The sequence below is a fragment of the Tiliqua scincoides genome, chromosome 2 (genome assembly GCF_035046505.1).
Source record: "Tiliqua scincoides isolate rTilSci1 chromosome 2, rTilSci1.hap2, whole genome shotgun sequence".
In the NCBI taxonomy this organism is placed as follows: Eukaryota; Metazoa; Chordata; class Lepidosauria; order Squamata; family Scincidae; genus Tiliqua; species Tiliqua scincoides.
The window spans coordinates 165,002,379-165,028,444 of record NC_089822.1 but is presented as its reverse complement, the minus strand read 5'-3'; the positions used below and the strand labels follow the sequence as shown (position 1 = coordinate 165,028,444).

General features: G+C 44.6%; 1 protein-coding gene across 3 annotated transcripts in view; it reads right to left on the bottom strand.

Annotated features, from left to right (window-relative positions):
* Nucleotides 1-25,009, bottom strand: part of MYH10 (myosin heavy chain 10) — a 108,688-nt gene extending 83,679 nt beyond the window's left edge. For all 3 annotated transcript variants that reach the window (XM_066614714.1, XM_066614716.1, XM_066614717.1), the window contains exons 1-3: nucleotides 24,906-25,009; nucleotides 15,188-15,552; nucleotides 9,533-9,689 (exon numbers count right to left, since the gene is read on the bottom strand). In XM_066614714.1, coding sequence (XP_066470811.1) covers nucleotides 9,533-9,689; nucleotides 15,188-15,535 — 505 coding nt within the window. In that variant the 5' untranslated portion in view covers nucleotides 15,536-15,552; nucleotides 24,906-25,009. The remainder of the gene's footprint in view (nucleotides 1-9,532; nucleotides 9,690-15,187; nucleotides 15,553-24,905) is intronic.
* Between the last annotated feature and the right edge of the window lie 1,057 nt (nucleotides 25,010-26,066).

Below are 26,066 nucleotides of genomic sequence, written 5' to 3'. Positions count from 1 at the left end.
TAGAAACACAAAATTTTTTCAGCTCTTCTAGAGATATTCATACATGAAGCATGTCATTAAAACCAAGATTTGCTCTGTGCGAGTGTGTTAACAAATGCCAACTGCTAGACTATCAAAGTGAATTGATCATGGCACCAAAACTCATGATCCAAACTTGGAAATGTAGTTTACAAAAAATTCATTCAACATTAAAATATTTTTGTAAATGTTTAGATTCCATCTTCTAAAGAAAGAATGACCAAGACATATACAAACCCTTGAAAAGTTATGCCATTGTTTATAGTAAGACAGCTATTACTGTTAAATCTATGCAGTTACAAAACTCAGGAAGACTTGTTTGAAAACTACTCATTCTTAAATTAGGTTTGCTTATAAAAAGAATAAAAGTTCTATTTTTATTTATGTTCATAATACAAAGTGCTTTATGGCTTATGTATGCACAAATATTAGCTAGTGAATGTCTCCACAGCCTACGTATCTATACTAAGAAGGAGCCAACTAAATTAAGCTAAATAGTATCAAACAATGCAGCTCAGTAAGAGTCAAGCAAAGGTCCTGTGGCTTACCCAGGCAGGGTGAAGTCTGATGAATCAAGGGGGAGGCCCTCCCCTTGGTGTTCCTCAGATCATGTGACCCTGTCCACTATCAAATGGAAGACCTTCTGTTACCAAAAAGGGCTGTTTTGTATAGGGGAATAATTACACTGCCCTTATTGGAAACTTCAGGACCATAGGCTGGATAACAAGACGGCATAATGCAGAGAAATCCCCTTTTAGCTTAAGGAGGAGACTGAAAGAAAGATAACTTTTAATAAAAGATCATATTTTTATTACAAAAACACACAGGTAAACATAATGCACATGAAAAATGATGAGTCTTGGTCCTAGTACTTGCATCTAGTGTACCTAGCTTTATGGTGGTTGCATGTGAAAAGTATTTGGTGCCTCCGAGGAAATTAGAAAGGGAACGGTTGCAGGGAAGGATTTTAGGGGTCCCTGGTCTGCCAAACCCAGTTGCTGACTAAAGATGGGGAGAGAATGGGAGAAAAAAAGGGGGGGAAGAAAGGAAAAAGTCCCAGATGCGAGATAGTTACCTGACTTGTAGAGCAGTTGGATGGGGGGGGGGGGAGTCCTGTGGAGGACCCTCTGACACAGAGGAAGAGCCAGAGAGAGAGCATGCGGGCAGAAGCCCTCTCTTAAATAGGGTTTTTCCAGACCTGGAGCTGACCTAGATGACCTGGATGTGACCTAGAGCTGACCTGGATGTGCTTGCTTACTACCACACAGTGGGGTACTTGGAATATGTAAAACATTGAAAGGATTATCAGCAAAATTCAATAGGGTCAAATGACTGTCTTCCTAGCTGGGGGAACTTACACAATACATAACCCAGGAAAGCAGTTCAAATTTGCATAGAGTACTTAAGCAGTGATTGAGTTAAAACAATACAATGAATAGGAGACACTTAAACAATGATTTACTATGCCAGACTTCTTCCTCCTAGAGAGGTGGAGGTTGTATCTTCCTAGAGAGGTGGAGGTTGTATCAGCTTGTGACTTGACCAGAGTTTTTGGAAACGTGTGCTGGGAGAGGTGTGGCCTGCATGATGTTTTAGTAACATAACCAGATATAAAATCACAACTAAAAGGCAAAAGGGGATTTTCACGTAACACTTCCTACATGCAAAGACTGAGCCACCCTAGAACCACTGAGGAGAATTTACAGGTAAAACCAAGTTTCCCCATTCTGTTCTGTATACTTCTGAAATTTCTCCTAGTTCTCCAACTCTGAGAAATTCTATACCAAAACAAAGGTTAACAATAAGCGATGGAGTCCAAAAATTTTGGCTGGACTTGATAAGTAGTAATTATTTCTAGTAGCCAGCAAGGTCAAGCTCATCATACTCTATAGTCACAAAATGGACAAGGCCTTTGAAACCAGAAATATCACAGTTTTAGAACAGGATGCATAGTTAGGAAGAGGTCAGTTAGAGAAAGTAGAGAAATTTCACCATCAACCAGATCCTCAGTTTTCTTCTATTTTGATCAGATAGTAGATACAGGATGTTCCTTCCCAAGAATTATATTTTTATATTCGTTCCCACCACACTTTCATTCCCTTCATGCAGGCTGTATACACTGAAAAAGCTTTCATGTGCAAGACCAGTTCCCATATGTTGGGCTACATAAAGAAAGATTCAGTGTTTGACTGAATTCACTACATTACACACAGCTGATATAAACCAACTAATCCCCAACACTTGTTCTACTTCTTACATATTACAAAGGCACAATTCACTTGATGATGCCAGTTCTCCCTCATATGCTAGAAGCTAATTGAGTTCTAATGTTCAAGAAGATGGGTGTCAAACTTCTTCCATTCATGGTGCCTGCTGAGGGCCAGAAATGACATAATTTAGTATATGATGGCCAGGAATAAGCACTTTGCTCTCATGTAGGAACTCATTAGCTGCAAGTGACAGAAGGTAAAATATGCAGATCTTGATCATATTGTGAAGATATGGGGAAGTCGAATTATCAAGTGGACCACCATTTCAGCAGTGCCAGCTGAGAGGTGCTCTGCAATGTTAATGCCTCAGCACAAGTGGCACTGCTGAAAGGGCAGCCCATGTGATAATTGGGCTTACTGAGCACCATCTCCCTCTCACCCCCTTGATCTGCACCTTTTCCCTTGCTTTCTGAGGCCTCCTATCTCCCCCTCCCAGAGCCTTGGCAGAAGCAGGACTGCTGAAAGGGAGGCACCAGGAGACCCAAATAATAACATGGTGTGGATAAGGAGCTGTGTTTGGCCTGCAGGCCTTATATTTGACACCCTGTTCTAGATCATTCAATTTCATAGAAGACAACTGAGACAGATGCAGAAGTTTAAGTGAGCAGAAGTGAACATGGGACTTTAGTGGGATTGGCAGTTTGACCAAGGCATAACTGCAAACCATTCCCATATAATTAAAAAGTGAGAAGAAAGACAGAAACTCATTTCGCTGCTCTGGAAGCTTTAAGTTATAGCAAAGATTATGACAATATAAACAAAAGGATTGGTTTGTTTTTATTACCAGTGTACAGGAGATAGGTCAAGCATATAAGATCAACACAAACTTGTTAAATCTGTGATTTTAGCAACCCTATTTGAGTGAAAGTGAATTCTACAAAAACCAAAAATTTGACAGTAAAAATGAAACCTGACAGGCAACAAGAGTAGGTGTATGATTAACCAAGGGGTTCCCAAACTGTGTGTCACAATGCCATGGGGCATCGCTGGCAGAGAAACCCACAACAGAGCTTTAAATGGTGGTAGGAGGCACAGCCTGGTGGGCTGAATGCCAATGCACAGTTTTCACACAATTTGAAAAGCCAGCCCAACTGCCCACCCAGAGACTTCTACCACTGTTTAAAGCTCCATCATGGGTCTCCAAAAAGGAAGTAACAGGTGATCATATCTTTGCCAGTCACTTCCAGGAACCATGCAGTGAGTTTGCAGCACAGGGGGGAGGTGTCATAGACTGAAGAAGATTGGGAAGTGCTGGATTTATCCAATTCTATGACAGTTTCTGTTTGGATGGAGCTTGTGGCCAATACCATCAAGTCTGCGCTAAATATTCAAAGCCTAAATCTGCAACATTTAGGTCTACCCCAGGGGCCTACAAACTACAGCCTGTGAGCTAGATCCAGTGTGCTGGAATAATCTACTCAGGTGCGGCAGTGGTGAAGCCTTGCCATTCCACCTTGCAGCCTCCAATCTTCGCACCCAAACTTTGCAGAAACATGCAACAGGCAGCTGCTTCCCCAGGAAACAGGGGTACAGAGCCTTCTGGGGAGATCTACAGCAGAAGCACCTGCCCAGCACAAATTCTGCAAAGACAGGGTGCAGAGACGGGGAGGCGGAACAGTAAGACCACTACTGCCACACCTGAGAGTATTTTCTCTGTGCACTGCAGGCCGTTGTTTGGAGGGCCCTACTATGGCCTTCAGGGTGCAGAACATCTCATTTGCCATCCACAGGGAACAATCTGAAATTACTCTTTAGCTACTATTATCTAGACTACCTCCTAGCACCAGTCCAAGTTAAGAGACTCTACAATTTGGTAATTTTGCAGTAATATGAATATAAAATGTAATTGACTGATTTTCATTAATACAAGTTAGCTTCTTTGTTCCCCCCTGTAAATACTACCAAAGTTCAGTCATTACCAGTATTGTCTGAAGTTAGTTTTCTCCTGAAAATTGCTAATCCAACCAACAAGCCTATCTGAAGATTCCCCACTTTTCTTCCTAACAGAGCAAGCAGCTTACATGACTCTCAGATGGAGGATGAGGCAGAATTTCAAGGATAGCTGCAGCAATCAAGCATCAAACACACAACAATGCAACTCAGTCATAGCAGCCTTTAAAACTGTCAGATGACAGGTTGACACAAACATCACATTATTCAGAAGTACCTACTTCCCTGTAAATTAAATGGCCTTGTTACACAGAGGGCAGCCTGCCTACTCCAATCATGAAAGAGTGCCCAATAATAACTGGAGTCAGATACAGAGAGGGCACTGCTTTTCAGTGCTCTTCCTTTGATCTACCAGGATCAACAACTGTAGTTAAATAATGACAAGTGCCAAAGTACAGCAGCTGCCAAGGGTTTCATTCTTCAGATCTTTCTTCATTTGTTAAAGACATCACAAAGGAATATAATCCAAGACCATTGTCTAAAAATTGTTTCTCAATTCCTATTGAAAAAGCACAGGACGAAAGAATTCTAACATTTAACATTCTGCTATTGACAATCTCTTAAGTTTTAAGACAATTTAACCATTCGTAAGAGTTATGACTGCTACTTCACAAGTGAGATACTCTAGGAACAAAAGAAGGGAAGTAGCAGCCGTAACGAGGAGATATAAGTGTATTGTACCAATAGGAAGATGACTCCCAGCTCCACATTTAATTTGCAATTCTTTCAGGTTTCAAATGGGCAAGAAATCCAAAGCTGTTACAACAAATCAAAGCCCACTATTCCGATAATGTTTATGGTCATTCTTCCTAACACGTGTAGGACAAACTGAGCACCTAATTCCTCATGCAGCAAGGGCAACAGAGAGAAGAAGCTGAACATAAGTTCTTAACATGTTATTAGTACCTCTCTGAAAGTGCAGAACACTTGCTTTCCTGTTGATGGCTACAGAATTTGATTCTTCACCAGGAGGCAAAAACATGCTTATTTTTTAAGACAAATTTCTTCACATTTATCCACTATGTTATGTCAAATAAAACAATTTCAAAGAAAATATCAGCTGAAGGTATACTTGAGTAATATGATGGTTGTTGGGTTAGAAGTTAAGGTAGGTATACTCTACAGCAGTGATTTTTCAACCTTTTTCATCTCATGGCACACTGACAAGGTACTAAAATTGTCAAGGCACACCATCAGGTTTTTGAGAATTGTCAAGGCACACCATGCTGCCAGTGGGGGGCCTACATCCCCCCATTGGTCTTACTAATAAATTACCTCTCCCCAAATTCCTGTGGCACACCTATGGACCACTCACGGCACACCAATGTGCCACAGCACAGTGGTTGAAAATGGCTGCTCTACAATGCATACTTTTGCTGTTGATATTTGAACACTTCCGATATACAAATGGCACAGACAACCCTGTGTAGTAAATCAAGTTTGAGGATGTCTCCCAGACATTTGCAATGCACAGCTGGTAACCAGAACTGAAATATTTTCATTAATCTATACTAGCAGCTTTAGATGAGGGTAAAGATCAGTCTTGAAAATAGCCTCTTAGCCTGGTCTCATGCAGCAAGCAAGAATCTGCTCAAATATGATTACTACTTGGTTATTAAACTTTTATATGGTACTTTCTGGGTGTACAAAGCGCTTCACACATATTGATGTTCTTGCACCAACCCTGTCAGTTGAGTTTTATCCTCTTATTGCAATGAGAGTTGAGAGGAAGTGGCTTGTTTATGGCCACCTAGTGAGAATACAAGATAGGAGAAACTCAAAGCAGGGAAGTTCCAATTTGCAACTTACTATGTCACTACACCACTCCCGCTCTAGCAGGAAAGCTTTTTATAAAGTTTCACTTTACTCTAGCTGCTTAACCACTCTTCTTTCCCCTCTTACGCCTAAGCAACCAATTCATTCTTTTCTAGGGAGATCTTAAACTCTTTAAAGCTAGAAAAGCAAAGACAGACAACTACATAGTCCTGCTTTTCCTATAAGGTGCTCACAACACAGTGTACAAGGTGTTATTCACACATCCACCTCCAATTTTACCCTCCCCCACAAGGTATGTTAGGCTGAGAGGTTCAAGGCTGCCCAGTAGCCCAGTACCCAAGTAGTTCAGACATCGCCACACTGCTGCCCATGGCAGAAACACAGTTCTTACTATGCATTTTTCTAGTCTACAACTAGAACACTCACACTACAGAAGAGTCTGCTGCTCACCTGTCAGGTACCCCCCACCAACAGAACACAAGATCAGAACGAAAAAGCACAAATTTTTAAACTGCACACTGCTTTCCACAACCTAACTGATACATCTATCAAGAAATCAAAGACCACACTAATCTCCCGTGCCCTGATGTGAAGGGTGCCTGTCTAGATGAAAAAAATCATACCTCATGTATTGCTTTAGGATTGTCAGTCCATTCCCCAAGCTTCAGGGAGAAGCACAAAAATTCAAAAGCTATATGCTAGGCAATGCTTGCCCTGACAGACAGGAACTCCTAACATAGGGGACTGCCTATATCAGTGGCAGTCCTCTCATTTTCAACTAAGGGGTACCCATCTGCTAGGTAACTTCAGAGTCAAATATCCTAATACAGTGTTTCTCAAACTGTGGGTCGGGAACCACTAGGTGGATTCCAATTCATTTCAATATTTTATTTTTAATAGATTAGACGATGTTACCATGGTATGTGACTGCATTTAGGGAAATGTTACAGACCTGTACTTTGAACAAGCTACTATGTATATGCTTTTAACAATGATAGTAAATGGGACTTACCCCTGGGTAAGTGTGGGTAGGATTGCAACCTAGGATAGTTAAAAATTTTCCTGCTTGATGTCACTTCCGCTCATGACATCACTTCTGGGAGTCCTGACAGATTCTCATTCTAAAAAGTGGGTCCCAGTGCTTAAGAACAACCCCACTGGATCAGGCCATAGGCCCATCTAGTCCACCTTCCTGTATCTCACAGCCTCCCACCAAATGCCCCAGGGAGCACACAAGACAACAAGAGACCTGCATCCTGGTGCCCTCCCTTGCATCTGGCATTCTGACATAGCCCATTTCTAAAATCAGGAAGTTGTACATGCACATCATGGCTTGTAACCCGTAATGGATTTTTCCTCCAGAAACTTGTCCAATCCCCTTTTAAAGGCGTCCAGGCCAGATGCCATCACCACATCCTGTGGCAAGGTGTTCCACAGACCAACCACATGCTGAGTAAAGAAATATTTTCTTTTGTCTGTTCTAACTCTCCCAACACTCAATTTTAGGGGATGTCCCCTGGTTCTGGTGTTATGTGAAAGGGTAAAGAGCATCTCTCTATCCACTCTGTCCATCCCCTGCATAATTTTGTATGTCTCAATCATGTCCCCCCTCAGACGCCTCTTTTCTAGGCTGAAGAGGCCCAAACGCCATAGTCCTTCCTCATAAGGAATGTGCCCCAGCCCAGTAATCATCTTAGTCGCTCTCCTTTGCACCTTTTCCATTTCCACTATGTCTTTTTTGAGATGCGGCAACCAGAACTGGACACAATACTCCAGGTATGGCCTTACCATAGATTTGTACAACGGCATTATAATACTAGCCATTTTGTTCTCAATACCCTTCCTAATGATCCCAAGCATAGAACTGGCCTTCTTTACTGCCGCCGCACGTTGAGTCGACACTTTCATCGACCTGTCCACCACCACCCCAAGATCTCTCTCCTGATCTGTCACAGACAGCTCAGAACCCATCAGCCTATATGTGCATCCTTTATGTGAAGTTTTGATTTTTTGCCCCAATGTGCATGACCTTACACTTACTGACCACTGTCCTAATGACATGGTGCATTCACACAGCATTAATTCTGATTGTTGCATCCCACAAGCTTTCATAAGAGGTTTGCTAGATCAAGCTGAGGGCTTGTCCATTCCAGCTTCTTGTATTGCACACTAGCACATCAGATGCCTCTGGGAAAACACACAAGAGGCACACAATATCCTCTTGCCAATCCCTCACATCTAGCATTTACAGACAGCCTCTCTCTAAAACCTGGAAGTTACCTACAGTCATGATTTCTACTCTGTGATGGATTTTTCCTTCATCAATCTGTCCAACCCCCTTTGAAAGGCATCTAGGTCAGATGCTACTGCAACCATCCTGTGACATGGTTTTCCATAGATTACGCACTGCATGAAGAAATATTTCATTTTGTCTGTTCTGTCAGTCAGTTTTAATAGATGTTCCCTGGTTCTGGTGTTATGCAAGAGGGAAAAAAACTTCCCTTTATCCACCGCACACATAATTTTATGCATCTCAATTACCTGTTCCCTCACGCACCTTCTTTCTAGACTGAACACTGTAGTCTTCCCTCAAAAGGGAGGTGCCTCTTACACACAGATCATTTTGGTTGCTCTCTTCCACAACTTTTTCAGTTCCACTATATTCTTTTTAAGTTATGGTGACCAAAACTGGACATAATATTCTGGAAGTGGCCTTACCATCACTTTGTATAAAGGCATTATATTGACAGTTTTAGTCTTAATCCCTTTAATAATTACGAGCATGGAATTGGGCTTCTTCACACTGGATTGACACTCATTGAACTATCCACCACCACCCCAAGATGTCTCTCCTGATCCACTATAGCTCAAAACCCATTAGTGTACACATACTAATGTTTATGCACACTTCCCCCTTTAAGTACTCTTGCTATAGAGACTTTCACTTATACATTCTGCACATATTAAGACCATCCCTCTATATGCATAACAAGATTTTTGATATAAGGTACAGGAATAGTGGGGGAGGGAAAGGACAAAGTCTCTCATGGAGGCAAGACCTACCACCTGTTTTACCCAACAGGTATGCCTCCACACCACCTGAGATCCAGAGATAAAGAGAAGGAATTTGCTTCACATATCCATGAAGGTGTTTCCTGGTCACCAACCATTTCGTAAACCATATGAGGACCAGCCCTCTTATTCCCTGACTATGGAGTCTTTGGCGAAGGACTGTGTCAAACACCTTTTGAAAGTCCAGATACATGGACTCTCACCCACATCCACATGCCTGCTGACCTTTACAAAGAACTCCAAAACATTTGAAAGGCAAAACTCACTGTTACAGAAGCCACTGCAATTCTTCTTAGCAAAGTTTGCTCTTCTACAAGTTTCAAGATTTACCTTTGATTAAGCTTGCCACCATCTTACCTCTAACATTCTATTCCTTATATATTTACTGACAATTCTGAAATGTAGTGCATAGCGAACACTGCATATAAAACATACAAGTCTCTTACCTTGCAACATGCATCTATATGCCGATTCAGATATTGCATATATATGTGGAGGCATTTCATGGCGTTTCTTTCCTCTGTACATCTCAATGATGTTCTCAGAATAAATTGGGAGATTCTTGTAAGGATTTATGACTACACAGAAGAGTCCAGAGTACGTCTACAGAAGAAGGAAACACACAGTTAGTTAGCTGTTTACTGTACATTCATACATATGCACCATGGGGGGGGGGGGGAACAAAACTGGGAGAGCTCTTGAACAAGACTAGAAAGTTAAAATGGAAATTAATATGGAAGTTTAATGGGTTTGCTTTTTCTATATGAAAGATAGGGATTAACAATTAGCAGCTCCTGGGCTAAAGCCAGCCCTCCAGTTGCAAACCTAAAAAAAGGGTGCAGAGAAGGAGTAACAGTGACAAAGGGACTTGCCAGCAACCCACAAGGTTGGTTTTTGGCCCATCAGCTGTTTTTGTCTGAAACTGACAAACTGCTTGAGCAGACTCACAAAACAAAGTACACATCTAATGCATGAATTCACATTGTATTAATCACTGGCTGCTGATTCAATTCCAAGCGCTGGTACCTACCTTTAAAGCCATTCATAGCTTATCTGAAGAACTGCCTTCTTCCACACAATCCAACTTGCCCCCTTAGGTCATGAGAGAGCACTCTTACAGGTGCCCCCCCCCCCAGAGAAGAGGGGGTCATGGCTAGAGAAGGGCTTCCTCAGCACTGTACCTAGGTTGTGGAATGCCGTTTCTGAGGATTCGTGAGCTGCCTCACCTTGATGGAACCAAGAATACTTAGTTCAATTAGCTCATAGTTTGGTCTGAGGGTTTCATTAATATTTTGTGGCTTCCATGTTATAAGCCAGTTGTTCTCACACTTTTAGGGAGAATTACTCCCTCAGTAATTTTTTACAGGGGAAGAGCGAGGGCAGGACCATGATCACCAGGTTCACATACCTAGGGGGAGCACTTTCACTTAGTTAGGGCTGCTGGAGGCTGAAGGACATGCGGGGAGCCCCATGTAGCCCTCCACAGGGCTCCCCAATGCTTGGAACATTGCAAAGTAAGTGAGTGCAAAGCACTTCCTGGTTGTGATGCAAAGAGAAAGTGCTTTGCACTTGTTTATTTTACAACATTCCACACATCGAAGAGCTCTGCAGAGGGCTGCGCAGGGTTTTGCGCACCTCCTAGAGCCTCCAACAGCCCTACCTAAGTGAAAGTACCCCTTCGCCCCCCCCTTGGCAACTCGATCCTGGGGGTTGCATCACTGTCTCTCCCCTTCCCCCAGCCCTTAAAGGGCCCCACCTGTCTGAGAACCACTGTTATAAGCTATGATTGGTTGCTGCCTGCATGCTGTTTGCCCATGCTGTTCGTTAGTCATTTTAATGAGGTAAAACAGGGGTGTCCAAAGTTTTTGGCAGGAGGGCCACACCATCTCTCTGACACTATGTCAGGGGCTGAGGGGGGGAACAATTAACATTTAAAATTTGAATAAATTTACATAAGTTTACATAAATGAATATACAGTATTAAAAATGAACTTATATGAATGAATGAAGGTCTTGCAATAGCTCAAGGTCTATAAAAGGACTTGCACAAAGCAAGGCTGGCCTTTCCTTTGCTGCCGCTACTGCATCACAGATGTGAAACAACAAGCAGTGGAGGGAGCCCTCATCCCACAGCTCATGAGAGAGGTCAAACAGTCACCCTCACACTGAGAGCAGTTGCGTTGGGCCAGTGTGGGCTCCAACAAATCTCCAGAGGGCCAGAGGCTCATTGGAGACTGGGGGCTCCCTGAGGGCCGCATCAAGAGGCCTCGATGGCCGCATATGGACCCAGGGACGGGGTTTGGGCACCCCTGAGCTAAAAGAACAGCCCTGCTGAATCAGGCCACAGGCCCATCTAGTCCAGCTTCCTGTATCTCACAGCAGCCCACCAAATGCCCCAGGGAGTCCACAAGACAACAAGAGACCTGCATCCTGGTGCCCTCTCTTGTATCTGGCATTCTGCCATAGCCCATTTCTAAAATCAGGAGGTTGCACATACCCATTATGGCTTATAACCCGCAATGGATTTTTCCTCCAGAAACTTACCCAGCCCCCTTTTAAAGGCATCTAGGCCAGATGCCATCACCACATGCTGTGGCAAGGAGTTCCACAGCCCAACTACACACTGAGTAAAGAAATATTTTCTTTAGTCTGTCCTAACTCTCCCAACGCTCAATTTTAGTGGATGTCCCCTGGTTCTGGTGTTGTGTGAGAGGGTAAAGATCATCTCTTTATCCACTCTGTCCATCCCCTGCATAATTTTGTATGTCTCAATCATATCCCCCCTCAGGCACCTCTTTTCTAGGCTGAAGAGGCCCAAACACTGTAGCCTTACCTCATAAGGAAAGTGCCCCAGGCCAGTAATCATTTTAGTTGCTCTCTTTTACACCTTTTCCATTTCCACTATGACCTTAATGAGATGGGGTGACCAGAACTGGACACAATACTGGCCTTACCATCGATTTGTACAACGGCATTATAATATTAGCCATTTTGTTCTCAATACCTTTTCTAATGATCCCAAGCATAGAATTGGCCTTTTTTACTGCCGCTATTAGCTATTAATTACGGGGTTTTAGTTTCATATTGTATCAGATATCCTAAGTACTTTTAATTTTTTTTTCTGTGTTCTTTAAGTCCCTTTGAATTACCCATTAGGAATCAGAAAAGCAGAATATAAACACTTCAAATATTAAGCAATCAGCACATTTAGTAATGTCTCCTTATCAGCGTTATATTTTAAAAAGTAATGTTATTCTCAATTAATTCTTTCCTGACTTGAAAATGGTACAACACAACCAGAAAGTTTACTGCTTAAAATCTGAGGCATGGTATACCACATCCAAAAACCTAGAAAACTAAACCCTGTCATAGTGAACACTACGGTTCTCAAGGAAAATTTTGTATAACCTATCACAGTACTGGGCATGCATGCACCTGTATCAGAGTACTGTGTATGAACACACCTGTGTACAACCTTGCCAAGACTACATTGTAGCATTCCTACTTGGGCAATGACCTGCGCTCCAGGAAAAGGGAACTACAGGTGGACCCTTGTTATCTGTGGGGGTTCTGTTCCTGGAACCTTCATGGATACCAAATTCTGTGTGAAACCAAACCACGTGGGGTCCACTGAACTCCGAACATAACCAGCACCTTGTTCTGGTCACGTCTGGAGCTGTTCAGAGGCCTGTGGAGGCTGCATGCAGCCTCCAAAGGCCACAAACTGGCTTTGAGAGGTCTTAGAATGGCACTTTTGGAAAACCTAAAGTGTCATTCTAGGACCTCTGGAGAAGTTTCTAAAGCCTTTGGACACTGTGCACAGCCTCCTTGGGCCTCAGAAAGGCCCCCAAAAGCTTCAGAGGCCATTTCCCCAAAGCACGCAACCTCCTCAGGCCAGAATTGCCTCCAGAGATCCTAGAAAGGCATTTCTGGATTGCGTGAAGCCTCCAAAGGCCTCAGAAGATCCTCCGGAGGCAAGTAGAGCACTGCTTCAGTCACCTCCGGAGACTTCGGGTTGGACTGAATGTGGCTCAACAGAGGGGTCGGGAGGACCCACACTGAGCCAAATCCATGGATGCAAAATCCACAGATAAGAAGCTCAACCTGTACAGGTTTACCTGTACCGGTAGATTACCCCTTATCCAGACTATCCTGAAATCTAGACATTTTTGTCAAACACATTTTTAAAAAAATTTTGTAGTGTGAACACTAGAAGGTCTTGTACTCATTCCCACGTACAGTGCAGGTTAAGGCTGAAAGTTCCGTTCTCTGCTCTGTAATGTGTACTTGTACAGACGCTGACATTTCTCAACATTTCTCAACATTAACTCAAGCAGTGATTGAGTTAAAACAATACAACGAATAGGAGACACTTAAACAATGATGCCAGACTTCTTCCTCCTAGAGAGGTGGAGGTTGTATCTTCCTAGAGAGCTGGAGGTTGTATCAGCTTGTGACTTGACCAGAGTTTTTGGAAACGTGTGCTGGGAGAGGTGTGGCCTGCATGATGTTTTAGTAACATAACCAGATATAAAATCACAACTAAAAGGCAAAAGGGGATTTTCACGTAACACTTCCTACATGCAAAGACTGAGCCACCCTAGAACCACTGAGGAGAATTTACAGGTAAAACCAAGTTTCCCTTGGTTTATCCTAACTGAAGCTTCAGTCAATCTAGACCTCTCATATCCTCTGTAGCCACTACCTCCTAAACATATACCCTCTCGCCTATCACTTTCTCATGTTTCCAGAACTCCTCACAAAAAGCAGACACACACTATCACAAGTTCCCATATTAAACTCTAGACTTAAAAAAGCACAATGCACAATATTATATGGGTTACATAGCTTATCCTGAAAAATAAAGAACAAGTTCTCATGGTGCTGATATTAATTCACTGCGTACAGTAGTATTTCTGTACAGAAATACAGTAGTGTTTGTGCAATAGCTCCTCTTGAAAAAAATACATGCACTAGATAAACCCCATTTAAAGCTCTAGAGTGCCCTCTTGTCTTCTCTTATAAAGGAGGAGGGGAGGGGGGAGGGGACGGCCCAGTCCAGTGCTGAATTGCTGCCAGAGGGAGCGCATTGCTGCCTCTCCAGCAAGAATTCTAGGCACCCCTCCTCCATCTGGAGGAGGGTTTTTTTTTTTAAACAGAGCTGGTGGATCTGCCAGCTTCTTTCCCTTTAAAAAAAGACAAATAGGCAGTGAGAAGGCAAGGGTTGACATTCAGGTCATTTGCCCCACTTGCTCCCCCCTAGGTTCACCACTGTATCTCTGTAGAACAGGGGTGTCAAACTCGTTTCATACAGAGGGCCAAAGTTAGCATCCAGGGCTCTAGCTGAGGGTCGGAAGTGATGTCATTAAGCAGAAAGTGACATCATTAAGCAGCTAATGGTCAGAAATCAGACCCTGTTCTCATATAAAAACTCATTAACTGCAAATGACAGAAGAGAAAGCATGTAAATCTTGATCATATTTCAAGATTTGGGAAAGCCCAATTTTCAGGGGAATTTTCAGTGTGATAATACTCCTGGAAATCCAGTTCCAGATAAGCTACCATGGTTTATGCCTGTGAAAATTTCAGTCTTCAAAGGGTAATCCCACACAGAGCACAGTATAGTCCCAAAATTTATGGGTTAAAGGAGCATTGCCAATTCACTGACACCAAGAGGGTCCAAGATATCTCACCTAGTAGAATTTACCCAAATCAGTATTACAACTAAGCTCCTGAGCACAGCTGTGAATTTATTTGCATACCAAAACTTCAACCTAAAGAACTGGGGGGAGGGGGGCAAGGCACTCAACCCTATTCAAGATCACAGGATTTGTCACCTATCACCACTAGCATGTTGTAGTTCAGTTTTGATTGGCTCACTCACTTTCAACAATCCACCCTGGATCAACACTGAAAAAGTATTACAAATTTATTTGTAAAATTTATGCCCCACCAAGGGCACTCAAGGCAGCTTACAAACATTTTTGCCACTCAGTCAGAGGACTAAAACAGCCATGTCCTTTACCAAATTTTAACCAATAAGGCACATTTGTTGGCTACTACACAGTCTAATAAAGGCCAGCCAAATAATTGCTACTTACATAAATGAGCCCAGAGTAGTATCGGTCCTTCAAATTATGCAGAACAGAGGCTTCATTCAAGCAGGTTAATTCTGCCATGTCTTCTACTTTAGAAAACTTGGGAGGGTTCATCTTCTGAATATCATCTTTGTTGACTACTGCTTTCTTTCCATTCTCAGCCAGTTCAACCAGCACTTCATCTCCTCTTTCTTCTTTGATGCTGGCAGCTTCAAAGCCATGACGCTCTGAAGGAATCCACACTAGTTTTTTAGCAGTCCAGTCAGCTTGTGTAGCAGGATTGTAGACTACTGCCCTGTCCACAAAGAGGTATCTCTCTGGGTCCTCCTGTCCAGTCCTCTGTGCCATCATAACGTGGTAACTGTAACCTAGTAAGAAATGAAAGCAGAAATCACAATCATTAGAAACCAATGAACATAGATCGTCTTATGATTCACTAAAAAGTACTCCATACTTACATACTACACACATAAGCTGTCATTAGATGTAATACACACACTAGCTAGCATTAGATTTACAATCTCAAAATTCATTTGAAAAAGGATTTGCAAGACTCTGCAGAATTGTATTGCTTATGGAAGCAAAACATCCTGTGAAACTAGGCCAGTTATGGTGGTTAGGTTGGCTTCACAGAAAAATAACACTATTCTGCAATGCTGTTCACTAAGAGCGGAATCTGTAGCCCACTTAAGAGTATATTCAAATCTGCTTCGCTCCATTTTCTTGATACATTAATTGAGCCTATGGCAATTGAGTCTGCTGCAGATTACCAGTTTCTTTTCACCAAACATACACTTTTCCTTCTTTACAAGTCTTTTACTGTACAGATTTTCACTAATACATACTGCACATATCAAGACTATCCCTCTTTATCCATAAAAAGATTTTTATATAAGCTCCAGGAATGATGAGGGGGAGGGAAAGGACCACGTTTCTCATGAAGGCACGATCTACCTCCCATTTTACCCAACATGTACACCGCCACACTACCTTGAGCTCCAGAGATAATGGAGGCATTTGCCTCGCATATCCAAGGCATTCCAAGAGGCTGGACCAATTTAGGATTTCTCTCCCTGGTCCCCTTTCTCAGGTGAGCTCCTGCAGGCTCCAGAGAAGTACTCGCTACCTGATGCTCAGTGCGCTTCCACTCATTCAAGGCATATGCATTACACATTCCCTTGTAAAATGTATGTTTTTTCTGCTGTAATTCTACAAATTATTGTGAATGTGTCCTGAAGAACAGAAGAAGATTAAAGAACTCATGGGAAAATGGAAAAACAGGTAAAACAGAAGGGAGTTGCTTACAGCTTGAAACAAAAGCTTGAGGTGCTAAATCTCATTATGTGATGACTGAATATCTGAAACATTTTCATTGACCTTAACACTTTACACGATGCTGTGTAATGTTATTCTATTTTCTCATGCCACACAACTTTGTCCTTATGTTACTAAGTACTTAGGGCTTAGGTATTCAATCTACATGTCCCGCTTCCTTAGGGAGATGTGGCTAGCCTCCAGGGGTGTCGCCAGGCATGGGGGGGGGAAGGGGCTGGGCTGCTCTGCTGCACGTGCTGCCTGCTGACTTGCTGCTTTTCTGCAGCTGTGAATGAGGTGGGTGGGGCAGCGTGAGGCTGGGAGGACACTGAAACATGGTGGGGGGAGGTGGGAGAGAAGGCTGGCTGGGCAGGCGGAGGTGCTGCATCTCATCATGGAGCTCTCTCCATGTGCAACCTCGCCCCAAGGACTACATTTCCCAGTGTGCCCCTCACCCTGGGCATCCTGAGATTGGTCAAGGCTGGAGGAAAGAGTTTGGAGGTACTGCATCTCATCAGCACAGGGGCACTCCTGGCAGGCTTCAAAGTGGGAGGGAAGAGTAAGTCCTCCACTTGGGGAGCCCAGCCTGCTCTTAGTGTCCAAATGCCCCAGCCTGCATCCCTCCGTCTTGCCTGAGGGGAACAGGGGTGGCATCTGCATGTTTTTTGTGTGCGTGTGCGTGAGAGAGAGTGTGAGAGAGAGGCCCGTCTACTTTGGGGTGAGTTGTAATCTTGCTGGGTGTGGCTGCAATCCTTTCTACACTTTCCTAGGAGTAAGCCCCATTGACTCAAATGAGGCTTACTTCTGAGTAGACCTACATAGGCTGGGGTCTGTGTCAGGTTAACCAAGAATCTTCACCTTTCTCTTTTTCCTCCCCCTCCAAAAAAGAGAAAAAAGCCACTCTTGATGGCTTTGTCTCCAAAAATTGATTAAAAATTAAAATCCCCATTCCTTTTTAGCCATTCCCCTTTTTCCTCCTGCCTCCTTAGGGGGGGGGGGGTACTCTGTTGGCTGCGATTGTAAGACAAAAGGCACAATCCTCACTAGGTCTACTCAGAAGTAAGTCCTATTGTGTTCAATGGGACTTACTCCCAGGAAAGTGGGGTTAGGATTCCAGCCCAACAGTCTCTAGGTCTCAGTTTGCATCAGTTTCCCCTCCCCCAGCAAATTCATCCCCTCCCTTTCCAAAACCCTCCAGGTGTGCTGCTAACAAACCCAGGGCGCAATCCTAATCAGGTCTACTCAGAAGTAAGCCCTATTTTGTTCAATGGGGCTTACTCTCAGGTAAGTGTGGTTAGGACTGCAGCCTCAGAGTGCTGGGCAGCCTTGTTTCTAGTGTATAATTATAACACCTTCATCTCCATTTTGGGGGTAACTGAGGTGAGGTGTTGTAATAGGAAGCCATGGCCAATGGCTACAAGGATCAGGGAGGCACAAACAGGAAAAGTTTGAGAACCACTGACTTAGGGTGATCTTGAAGTGAACTTGGAATGGCTTTAGAATGAATTAGAATTAGAATGAATTAGAATTTTTCCTACTGAAATTAATATAATTTGTACTTATCCAGGTTTTTACTATAAGGGTTGTTTTCAGGAACATATTAAATACATATAAAGAGAGAGGGGTATGTACAGTACAGGTATAACCTAATTAGCAACAGATTTTTTTTTTACATGCGGTTTTATCTCAACCAGATGAGAAGGGCCCTTAAATTAAAAGAGAGAGGGCAGCAGGCTGTCCATCAATCATCCTCTCTCCAGGCACTTAGAACAGCTTCACTGGAAGGCAACTAACCCCTCCCTTCCCTTTGAGCATGTGAAAGAAAGACAATCACTTTGCTCTGGGTGGTGGGAGGAATGGTTCAGAGTGCAGCCTTTCTAAGAGCCTGGAGAGAGACTGATTGATGGATTGTCTGCTTAATGACTGTCTTACATCATTTGAGGCAAGCAAGGCTGTTTTTAAATCACCTAGCAAAGGGACATTGTTTTTGTTTTTTAAATTGTTTTTTTAAATGAATTAGCTTTAACCCCACTGAATAAGGAGACTCAACCTGCATTTGCTATTGTGAATAAGGAGATTCAACCTGTATTTGCTATTTGATGGTCATTTCTTTTCCATTCTTACACCAAAAACTAGCACCACATTACATTTCCACAAACACCAGTGCCAATTCATCATGATCAGGACACACTTCAATAGCCTCAGTGTATTTATTACACACTTGCTACCAGGTAAAGCATTTTTTTCCACTTGATCCCAGCACTCATTTCTAGCTTCCAAAAAAATGATGCTATACAGTAGGTATCTGATGCAATTAAAAGAATATGATATACATAAAAGCCTTCTAGGGATCACAAGGCAGGGAAAGCAGGTTTTGCCAGGCTCCAAAACAGATACTGCCGAGAGCTTATGAAGAGGCAAAACCAGATTCACAAAAAGAATTTAATGAAGAAATTTTTCAATTGAATTCCGAGAAAGGACTAGGTGGTTGAGTTCTGAAAGGAGTCATCTGGATAGCATACCAGCAACAATTTGCTGGTATCACAATCTAAACTTTAGACCAAGAGTTCGAGTAAGGTGCCTATACTTGAATCTGTTTTGTTACAAGTATCAAAATAGCTAAGGCAAACAGCACAATTCATGAACTGCATTTAGGTAGTGGTGACAAACTGCAAATTAATGAGCAATTGCAGAAAGGAACCACAAGGCTATCTATAATACAAGTCCAGCCTATTTATACACAGATTTTTAATACATGGATTTGACTCAACACGAATGGCCCCTGCAAATGAAAAGGAATGTACTGATCCCTGGAGAAGGGAAAAAATGCACCCCTTTAAAATCAGTTTAAAAACTGAACAGTCCTTTAACAATAGCCTCCTTAATGAGAGAGGGGGGCAATTGGCTGAAAACCCATCAATCCTTCTCTCTCAAGGTGACCCCTCCCTTCTCCCCCAGCACTGAAAGAAAGGTGATCACTTTGCACTGGTGAAGGGAGGGACTGAGTGAAGCCCTTCAGGACGACTGATTGATGTATTGTCTTCTTAAGGACTCTTATCTCGCATCACAAAGGTCATCAAGGCTGTTTTTAAATCACCAGAGGAAAGAGACTTTGTTTTTCAAAATGATTTGCTATATTGCATTTTTTGCCAGCCATGTGAGTGCTTGAGTACTTGGAAGGAAACTCACAGGAATGATGAGGCTCAACCTGTATTATGTTATGGAATATATAAGCAAAGGAGTATTTTCAAAGGATTTAATTCAGCAAGTATTTAAAATACTGTATTATGAATTCTGAGGCATGAGCCATCCCACCAAGCAGTGTAAAGTCACCAAGAACCTTAAAGTATACATTTATTTATTTATATCCTGCCTCTCCTCTGTGGAAGAAAATGCCCAAGGCGGCTTACAAAGCTCTATAATAAAGTACAAAGAATCATAACAGGTAAGAAAAAAAGCATTAAAAACATTAGTTTCAACATTAAACAGTGAAATATTTTAAAAAACCAAAGCAAAACCTAACACATATTGTTGAACCACTGGGGGAACAAATAAGTTCAGGGAGGCAGTCAAGTTACAGCAGCAGTTCAGAGGCACAGAGAGCAAATATCTACTCAGCAGCTAAATGCCAGACAGGTATGCTTTGAGCCCTTGCCAGAAACCCATGAGGAAGGTAGTAGTTCTCAATTCCCCTGGAAGGGAATTCCATAGTTGTGTTGCCGCTTACAGACAAGAGTTGCACTGGAGCTGCTACCCCTCTCACGTATGACAGGTGGCACTTTTAGAAGAGGGTGGGTTGGAATGTATGGAAGAAGGAGGTCTTTCAGATAGCCTAGACCAGGGGTGTCCAAACTTTTTGGCAGGAGAGCCACATCATCTCTCTGACACTGTGTTGGGGGGGGGAGGAAAAAAGAACTCATTTACATTTGAATAAATTTACATAAATGAATATATTAGAGCTTATATGAATATATATGGAGCTTGAATGAATGAATGAATGTCTTGCAATAGCTCAATGCCTATAAATGGCCTTGCACAAAGCAAGCCTGGCCTTTCCTTTGCTGCCGCTGCTGCATCACAAACATGGAGCAGCAAGTAGTGGAGGCAGCCCTCGGCCTGCAACACATGCAAGTGGTTGAACAGTTGCCCTCACTCTGAGAGCAGTTGCATCAGTCCAGCACAGGCTCTAGCAAGTTTCTGGAGGGCCAGAGGCTCAATGAAAACTGGGGGCTCCCTGCGGGCCAGATTAGGAGTCTTCGAGGGCTGCAAGCGACCCCCGTGCCGGAGTTTGGGCACCCCTGGCCTAGACCCAAATCATGGAGGACCTTAAAAGTTAGAACTATCACCTTGAATTGGGACTGGAAGTGAATGCAGCTTCCAGTATAGCTGCTGAAGTTGTGGTCTAGCCCCCATGACCACCCAAGCCACCACATTCTGCACTAATTAGTTTCCAAACTGCTTTAGAGGGCAGTCCCACATACAGCGCGTTACAGTAGTTCAGTCTTGAACTTACTAAAGCATGGATTATCATGGCCAGGTTCAGAAGGCTCAAGTATGGTCTCAGTTGGCTGAACACACTTTAGCAACTACTGTCACCTTGTTAGAGAGCTGAGAGTCCAGGAGAACGCCTAAGCTGCACAGCCGCTCTTGCAGAGGGAATGCAAACCCATTCAAAGTAGGTAGATAATTCAGTACCTACATTAAGGATTTACTGACCTCTGTCTTTTCAGAATTGAATTTCAACCTATTGGTTTCCATCCAGTTCCCAAACACATCCAGATAGTGCTCCAGGACTACCACAGCTTCCTCAGAGCGGGATTGCAAGGAGAGAGAGTGTTGGTGACACCCCACTCCAAAATCCCAGATGATCTCCCCCAATGGTTTCATGTAGATGTTAAAAAGCATGGGAGATAGGATAGAGCAGGGGTGTCAAAGTCATTTCATACAGAAGGCCAAATAGCATTCATATGTGCTGAGGGCCAAATGTGATGTCATTAGGCAGGAAGTGATATCATTTAAAAGGTCATAACAAAAATAGCTTTAAATGACAGAAGAGGACGTATCAAATCTTGATCGTATTTCAAGATATGGGAGAGCACAATTTTCACATGGGTTGCCTTTTAGTAGAAAAAACTCAGCACTGCTCAGCAGTTGAGGGCCAGATAAAAAGCTTTCGCGGGCCACATCCAGCCCCCGGGTCTTATGTTTGACACCCCTGGGATAGAGCCCTGCAGCAAACTATAAGGGCCAGGGTGTCGAACAGGTGTCTCCCAGCATCACCATCTGATTTCTGTCAGACAAAAAGGAATGGAACCATCGAAAAGCAGTGTCCCTAAGCCTCATTTTGGCCAGCTGGCCCAGGTGAATACCATGGTTGATGGTGCTGAAGGCTGCTGAAAGATCCAATTGGACCAGCAGGGATGCACTACCCCTTTCTAGTTTTAATCAAATAGAATTTAGTTTTAATCAAATAGAATGCTTTCCGCAAAGCCATATAATGGCAACATTATTGTCAGTACGGCATTTACACCATCAGACTACGAGGTTAACAAGACACTATATAATCTTGGCAAAAATAATGCACTATATTGTTTCCTCCTTGTAGTGCAAACTATTACATTCAGCCATTGGTACAAAAAGAAATGGTCAACCAAATTAAAACAACATTTAGTCCCTTTTGTGAATGAGAGTATTGACTGTGCATCATGCACATACATTTTTCATGGAATCCTTTCCAATTCAGCATTTTGCTAAGTTACCCTATCTACACTGCATTCAGTTGACTTAAAAAAGCTGCACTTTCATAAAGGAGTCAGCTAACTCACAATTCTCCTCATTGCATAGTATACTGTCCCTCACAATATTTCCTGCACCATCCAAACCACTCTCAAAAGAAAGCAGTACAGATGCAGCATCAGCGCTGTGTGGTCACTTTGTACCAAACTGTTCTTCACACACAGAAATAGGCTGCATTAACATGCACAGGTAAACCATAGGTATCTCACTGCTTACAAACACAGTGCAATGATCTTCAAAACCTATTTTAAGAGAATTGAAAACAGTTTTCTATATAGCAAGGTCCAACAAAGATGTATTCTAACAGAAATCATCCCATCCAACTTCTAGTGGCTACGTTGACAGCATGTCAACCTGATAAGTCACCAAACAAATCAAAACAAGTGTGAAGTCATTCAATCCACCAGAGGGCCATGAAGCAGCCTGCCTCACTTGCTACAGACCAGTAGAACCCAAGACCAAGAGCTGACTACAGCATGCACAGTAAAGCCAGCCCAGTGTTTCAGAAGAAAAACTGCTCACAGAGCAGGACCCAGAGAGGGAATAATGGTGGCTCCAGTTGAATCCAGAACCCAAATAAGTCACCAGTATAGTAGGAACCATTTACTTAAAGGATTCTATAGACAGATTTGATTGAAACAAAGATGGCATTCCTTTGAAAGGAATAATTGCCCAGTTGCTACACAGTACTAGGAATGGCATCCTTTGGGGAAACTCTACACTCCATTTTGCCTGTATTTGCTATCATTTAATAAAATTGCTGAATATTTCTTTTTCCTTTTTTATGTACAAGCCATGTACAGCTCCTGGTGTTTTTCAAATACATGTAACTGCGTCCCAGAGTACCAAATCTGCAGCAAGGAACTAACATATCAGCTGCGCCCCTATGGAGGAACTACATAATCTAGTTCCCAGCACAAAGCAAATAAGGAACCACCATGAAGGTCCTCCAGGGTACAAATTATCATATTCACATTTCTTGCTCCCCAATGGGTTATCTGGAAAAACTAAGCAGTCTTAATCTGTCAACAATTAGGATAGGAGCTCTGCTGTTTGCTGCATAGAGAACCTCTCACCAGGCAGTTCTCATAACCAGAGACCGCTTATCAGGCTGACCATTTCTGAGGCCCTTTCTCAAAATAGTCATTTAGATCCTACAAGCCACCATACCAGGATCCCTGTAAGTTTCATTTCACAGCCTCAACAAAAAGTGATAGAACAGCAAATCAGAGGCAGCAAATGGAAGAGGGGGAGGTGGCAGGGTGACCTCTTCAGACAGCCTTAGAGTCTTAGAAGAACCTTCCATGAAAGGACAGTACAATACTTTCATCAATGGATCTACAAAGACGAAGCCATTTGGATCATTTGAGGTGAACTGGTCAGTGGCTTTAGTGTAAACTGATGCAAGTTTGGAACCAGCGCCTACAGTGAAGGACAAAAGAGGTGTATAGCAACTCCCAATTCTCACTAGGGATGAAAGGTCACGAACATCACTCATGGTTGTGCAGCTAGACCAGCCATTTTCAACCGGTGTGCCACGAATGGTCCACAGATGTGCCGCGGGAGTTTGAGGGAATGTCATTTATTAGTAGGGCCATTGGGAGGATGTGATCCCTGGGCCAGCAACACAGTGTGCATTGTCAAAAAACTGATGGTGTGCCTTGATTATTTTTTTTGCACCTTAGTGTGCCTTGAGATGAAAAAGGTTGGAAACTGCTGGGCTAGACCTTAACATGCCAGCAGATTGTTCTGGGAGGCAGTGATGAGGTACCACCCTGAGACACCCCCCCCCAACAGTCACACAGGCTGGAGAAGAGGGAAGCAGCTCCAGCCCCAAATCTTCACAGGGCAAGGCAAGGGGGAGGATGTCACACACCCTCTTGCTTTGCAGGCGAATGCGGTGCTCCTCTGGCACTTGCAACCCCAGCAAAGCTCTGCTGCTACACCCCCTGAACAAAGGGACACGTGCTCTTTCTGCGACCCGGCCCTGAAGACAAGACAGCCCTGAGAACACGCGAGCGGTGGCGTAGCTGGAGGGGGCGGCGCACTCGGGCTGGCAGTGAGGCGGGCAAGCGGCCCCCCCTTCGGAGCCATTCCCGGCGGGGGGAGCAAAACGGAGCCGTACGGGGGAATGGCTCCGAAGGGGGGGCCGCTTGCCCGCTTCGCTGCCAGCCCTAATGCTCCGCCCCCCCTCGAGCTACGCCACCGCTTGCGAGTACCACCCGGCGGGCAGGGCAGGCAGGCAAGAGAAAGGGAGGGACGAAGGGGGGGGAAGGAGAGGGAGACAGACGGGCCACCGCAGGCAGCAGCAGCGCCAGCGGGAGACACAGCCGTGAGGGGAGGGGAGCTCAGCAGTCGCTTCGTGCGCCTCACGGCGAAGGGAAAGGTGAGCGGGCTGGGAGGAGGAGGGCGCTAGACCAACGTCCAGGGGGACACCAGCCCAGCCCAGCCCAGCCGAGGCCTCACGACCCTTAGCGCCTCCTCCCCCTCCCACCACCGTCTGCGCGTCCAGGCGAGGCGGGAAACGGTGGGTGGGGGAGAACTGGACCCACAGCGACGGTTGCGGCAGAGCCTCTCCCTTCCCCCTCAGCCACTCACTCACGCGCCTCACCTGCATCCAGCGCGCGCGCCCGTCTCTACTATTCCAGCTCGTGCGTTCTATACGGAGCCCCCTCGCTCGCTCGCTCGCGCGCGCGCTCCAACCGACTCCGCACTAGACACCCCGCCCCCGCTCCCGGCGCCTTTAGCTGTACACCGAACACTCCCCCCTCCCCACCTCTGCTCTTGTCCCCGCCCAGGAGAGGAGGGGCAAAAAGAGCTACCAAATGTCTCACTTGATGCCTCACCCACCCATCCACATCCTCCCTCTTCGCCCATTTGCTGTCTTGCCGCCCCGCCCCCAAGCCAGCCTCATAGCAACCTTCGCAAGCTTCAGCATCCAAATCCCCGTCTCCTCCCCGCCCCCAGGAGGCGCTGATTAGCTCGGCTTCTTTGTCTGTCAAGAAGAAGCTACGCTCCCAATGGCTGGCGCTGGATGCCTGTCACGAGAGAACAGGGAGGAAGGCGGGACCCGGAGAACAGCGTGTGCGCGGCTGCTGGTATCTACCGCCTTCTCCGCGCGAGGTCAAAGCCTGCACGGGCCGGAAAGGTGGCGCGTGACGCCCGGGTGAAAAGGGCGCACTCGTGCTGAACTGGGGAACAGAATGTTGTGTGTCTGCATGACTCCAGCCGCGGGTCGCGTGCAGCACCCCGCCCACTTGCACTGCGTGCATCTGCAGCCTACTCTATGGAACTGCAGCGACTGCACCCGCCCTCTCCCTCCCTGCTGCTGGGTGGTGGCATTGTGGTGCTCCCGGCTGACTGGCGTGATGCGTGTGATGCGCTAGTCCTTGCATGAGACCGCATGAAGCGTTGCGTGGGAAACAGGCGTTGCCAAGGGCTCCAGCGCGCCTGTGCATAGAACAGCCGTCCCCCCTGCAGGCCAGTGGCGCTGCAGTTTGCCAGGGAGACCCTGCATTGGCCGCACCCTTAGGGCCCCCCCACACCCCAGCTTCTGCCCACCTCCTTCATGCCCACCCACTTCCTCCTGAAAGAGGCTGCCCTCTTGCAATGAATTGGGTTGCTTCAAACAACACCCCTTGAAAACGCCCTTTGCATTCTAAATCCTAAAAGCATAAGAAGAGCCCTGCTGGATCAAGTCTAGGGCCTGTCCATCCAGCCTCCTGCATCTCACAGTGGCCCACCAGCTGCCCCAGAGGGCACATAAGGCCAC